The sequence below is a fragment of the Chrysochloris asiatica genome, unplaced genomic scaffold (assembly GCF_000296735.1).
Source record: "Chrysochloris asiatica unplaced genomic scaffold, ChrAsi1.0 scaffold00033, whole genome shotgun sequence".
Lineage (NCBI taxonomy): Eukaryota > Metazoa > Chordata > Mammalia > Afrosoricida > Chrysochloridae > Chrysochloris > Chrysochloris asiatica.
The window spans coordinates 1,415,263-1,419,162 of record NW_006408551.1 but is presented as its reverse complement, the minus strand read 5'-3'; the positions used below and the strand labels follow the sequence as shown (position 1 = coordinate 1,419,162).

Genomic DNA, 3,900 nt, shown 5'->3' with positions numbered 1-3,900 from the left:
TTGTTTAACAAAGTGATACACGATTCTGTACCAATTCTTTCTGTCTTACCACTTGTAAAGTAATAGAAACCACTGTATAGGTAGTTGTAGCTCAGCACCAGAGGGATGGGAATGCATTGCTTTCATATATTCTTGCCTTAGGCTCTCTGGTTGACATCAAACTGGTGCCTCTTTAGAATTCCTGAGAGCCTCCTTTTCTTCTTAAAGCAAACACATTGGCATTGACCCAATCAAACAGTGGCTTATGAGAGAACTGCTCCATGGAGTTTCTTGGCTGTAAATTTTATTGAAGTAGACCACCAAGCCTTTTTTCTATGACACTCTTAGGTGGGTTCAAACCACCAACCTTTAGCTAAGTGCCCACTTATAGTGACCCCTTATGGGGCTTCCAAGGAGTGGCTAGTGGCTTTGAATTGCTGACCTGTAAGATAGCAGTCCCGTGTATATCTTATAGCACCACATGCTAGTAGATAAGCACAAACAGTGTACCACCTAACTAGGGCCTTCTTTATCTTCTTAAAGTTGTCGAAAGTGTGAGGTACCAGTGTGTTCTTGGGAGACATATCATAGGATCTTCTGACAGAATCTTTTTCCTGATGTCTAACCTCAGTCTTTATTGACACAGTCTAATGATATTCCCTTCTGTGCCGACAGATTGGAAATGGAGAACAGCTACCTTATAACTAAACCCCTGAGACACTTATGCTAGAGGCTGAGAGCAGAACAATTATACCATGAGTATGGTGAGACTCTGACACAGAGAAAACTGGATGGAAGGGCACAGGCAAATTCTTCCACAGACTTTCGGTGGGCCACTAATTTGGATGTCAAGTTCATAGTCATCTGCCTTCATGGGTCTAACTGGCCACAGGCTAACACATTGCTCAGGGGTTCAGAATTGTCTATAAGATGTGAAATGCTCTCCAGGGGCAGCATTCCATTCCATTCTACCTTGTCCTAACAACCCATGTTCTGATTGTGAGTCTGGGAAATGGGAGGTTGCTGCTGTTGGGTGGTGTTGAGTCAATTCTGATGCATGTGACAGAGGAGAATGGCTCAATAGGGTTTTCTAGACTGTAATCTCTATGGAAGCATATCGACAGGTCTTTCTCCTATAGAGTTACTGGGAGATTTTGAACAGCTAGCTTTTCAGTTAGCAGCCAAATGCTTAACTTTTGTGTCACCAGGGCTCCTTGAGTATGAACAGGAGATAAGATGTAGATTTATCTCTGTAGTAATAACAATATATTTCTGCCAGGCAGACATTTCTTTGAGTGGCTTCATGGTTTCTGTTAGATTGGTTGGGGTTCTGTAGTTCAGGGGCTGAAGGCTAATAGGAGGAGTGGCTAGAAAGCAGATACCTCCTGAGTCCCTTCAGGTTGAGGGGACATGTCTCTTCATTATGTGCTGCAAGGCCCCTGTCACTTCCTTGTTCCGAAGGGTGTAGATGATAGGGTTGAGCATAGGAGTGACGACTGTGTAGAAGAGGCTGAGGATGCGGTCCGTGGTAATGGAGGAGGCTGCCTGGGGCCGGATGTAGGTGATACTGGCCGTTCCAAAGAAAAGGGTGACTACAAGCAGGTGAGAGGAGCAAGTAGAGAAGACCTTGCGGCGGCTCTGGGTGGAGGTCATTGCCAGGATGGCACCCAGAATGCGGGCATAAGAGGTGATAATCAGAGAGAAGGGGACCATGATGAAGACCACTGTGGCAGTCATCACAGAAATTTCACTTCTGTGCTTCCCAGCGCTGGCAAGTCTCAGTACCGGCAGGATGTCACAGAGGAAGTGAGGGACAACTGGGTGATTGGGAAAAGGTAGCGTGAAGATAAGGGAGGAGTGGGTGGTGGCTGTGATGATGCCCATGAGCCAGGAAGTGCCCACCATAATCATGCAGGCCTGCCGGTTCATGAGGGTAGAGTAGTGCAGGGGTCGGCAGATGGCGGCATAGCGGTCGTAGGCCATGGCTGTGAGCAGGCAGCACTCTGATATGCCCAGGACAATGAAGATATACATCTGGGCTGCACAGCCCTGAAAAGAGATTGCCTGGGGGTATGGGGACGTGAGGTCAGTCAGGGTTCTGGGCACAATATCTGTGATGTAGAGGAGTTCTACCACTGAGAGGTGGCGCAGGAAGAAGTACATGGGGGAGTTCAGGGCAGGGCTAACTTGAGTGAGGAGGATGATCACAAAGTTGCCCAGCAAGGTGATCAGGTAGACCAGAAGAACCATCCAGAATAAAGGCCCCTGCAGGGCTCTGATATCTGAGAATCCCAGAAGGAGGAATTCAGGCAGTGAGGTAGTCTGGTTTTCTTTTGCCATCACTCCAGGCCAGAACCTATGGCACAGTTAAAGAAGGGAAAGAAGTTTATGTGGAAGCAATCAACATTTCTATAATTTAACAACATACTCTTCATAAGTTGCTCTCAGAATCAAGTGAGAGAGTTAGAATCTCACTTTATAGATAAGGTCATGGGTTTCATAGTGGCTGCATAATTTTCCTGGAATAAAATCTAGTTGATCCCTGGAAGCACAGTAGTTAATTGCTCAGCACCTAACCGAAAGCCTGGTGGCTGGATTCAGCAGTTGCTCTGATGGAGGAAGATAACAACCTTGGAAACACCATGTGTCAGTTCTACTCTGTTGTAGAGGATTGTTAGAGTCACAATTGATTTGATATTAATAACTTGCTTGTTTTTAATAACAAACCTTTGTTTTGTTTTTAATATATAGAAAGTGACAGGCCTGAGACCTGAATCCAGGTCTCTAAGTCACAAGCATTTTACATTGTTCCTTATATTCTTGGTCCTGTGGCTAAGGCCTGACCCTCATGTGTGCAGAGCCTCGCCCTGTGTTTTGGGCTTTTCTCTAGAGCAAGGAATGAATGGGGTAGCTGCTGTGATCTTTGTAGTCCAAATGGCAAGGAAGTCAGTAGGTTTCAAGATAAAATACATTGTTTTAAACTGGGGGAGAAATTAGTAACTTATAGGTTAACTTCAGAGAAAATTAATACACCTTCACATCTTAACCAAAAAATAGAAAACCATAAAGATTTAGTAAACATTAAAACAACAGCAATGAAGAAAATGATGATAAAACCCACAAACAAAATGAACTCAGCACAGAAAATCATGTGGAAAAGAGAAGCCAGCAGCACCACCAAAACCACATACAACAAAATGACAGCAATCTATTCCTACCAATCAATAATTATACTGAATGCAAATGGACTAAATGTACAAGTCAAGAGACACAGACTAAAAATCAAGGATGAAAAAAAATATATCAAGTTAACAGCAATAAAAAAGGTGCCGAAGTAGAAATATTCATCTCTGATGAAATAGATTTTAAGGCAAAAAAACCAGGATAAGGGACAAAGAAGGATATTATTTCATGATTAGAGGGTCAACTGAGCAAGAGGACATAACCATAATAAATATCTATGCCTCAAAATACAAAATCAAACTCTAATAGAACTGAGGAAAGAAATAGACAATTCCACAATAATAGCTGTTGTTAAGTGCCATCAAGTCACTTCTGACTCACAGTGACTCTGTATAGGGTTTCTAAGGAGCTACTGGTGAGTTTGAACTACCGACCTTGGGGTCCAGTGCATTTCTTTCAATGTCATACCAAGACTTCCCACAATAATTGCAGGAAATACACTACTTTTGATGAAGGACAGAGCAACTAGAAGGAAGCTAAATAAACACACAGAAGAACTAAATAACACAATCGACTAACTTGACCTCATAGATGTATATAGAGCACTCAACCCCATTACAGCACAATATGCATTCTTTTCCAGTGCACGTGGAACATTCTCCATAATAGACCATGTTAGGCCACAAAGCAAGTCTCAATAAATTAAAAAAAAATCAAAATACTACAAATCAATTTCTG

At 42.9% G+C, this 3,900-nt stretch overlaps 1 protein-coding gene across 1 annotated transcript; it reads right to left on the bottom strand.

The window, feature by feature from the left end:
* Positions 1-1,374: 1,374 nt before the first annotated feature.
* On the bottom strand, positions 1,375-2,319 carry LOC102825574 (olfactory receptor 10P1-like). The gene has a single exon (XM_006859584.1). It carries the CDS (start codon positions 2,317-2,319, stop codon positions 1,375-1,377), a length of 945 nt encoding a protein of 314 aa, XP_006859646.1.
* Between the last annotated feature and the right edge of the window lie 1,581 nt (positions 2,320-3,900).

Coding starts and splice junctions, on each gene's coding strand:
- LOC102825574 (XM_006859584.1), bottom strand. CDS start 2,319: ATGGCAAAAGAAAACCAGACTACCTCACTGCCTGAATTCCTCCTTCTG.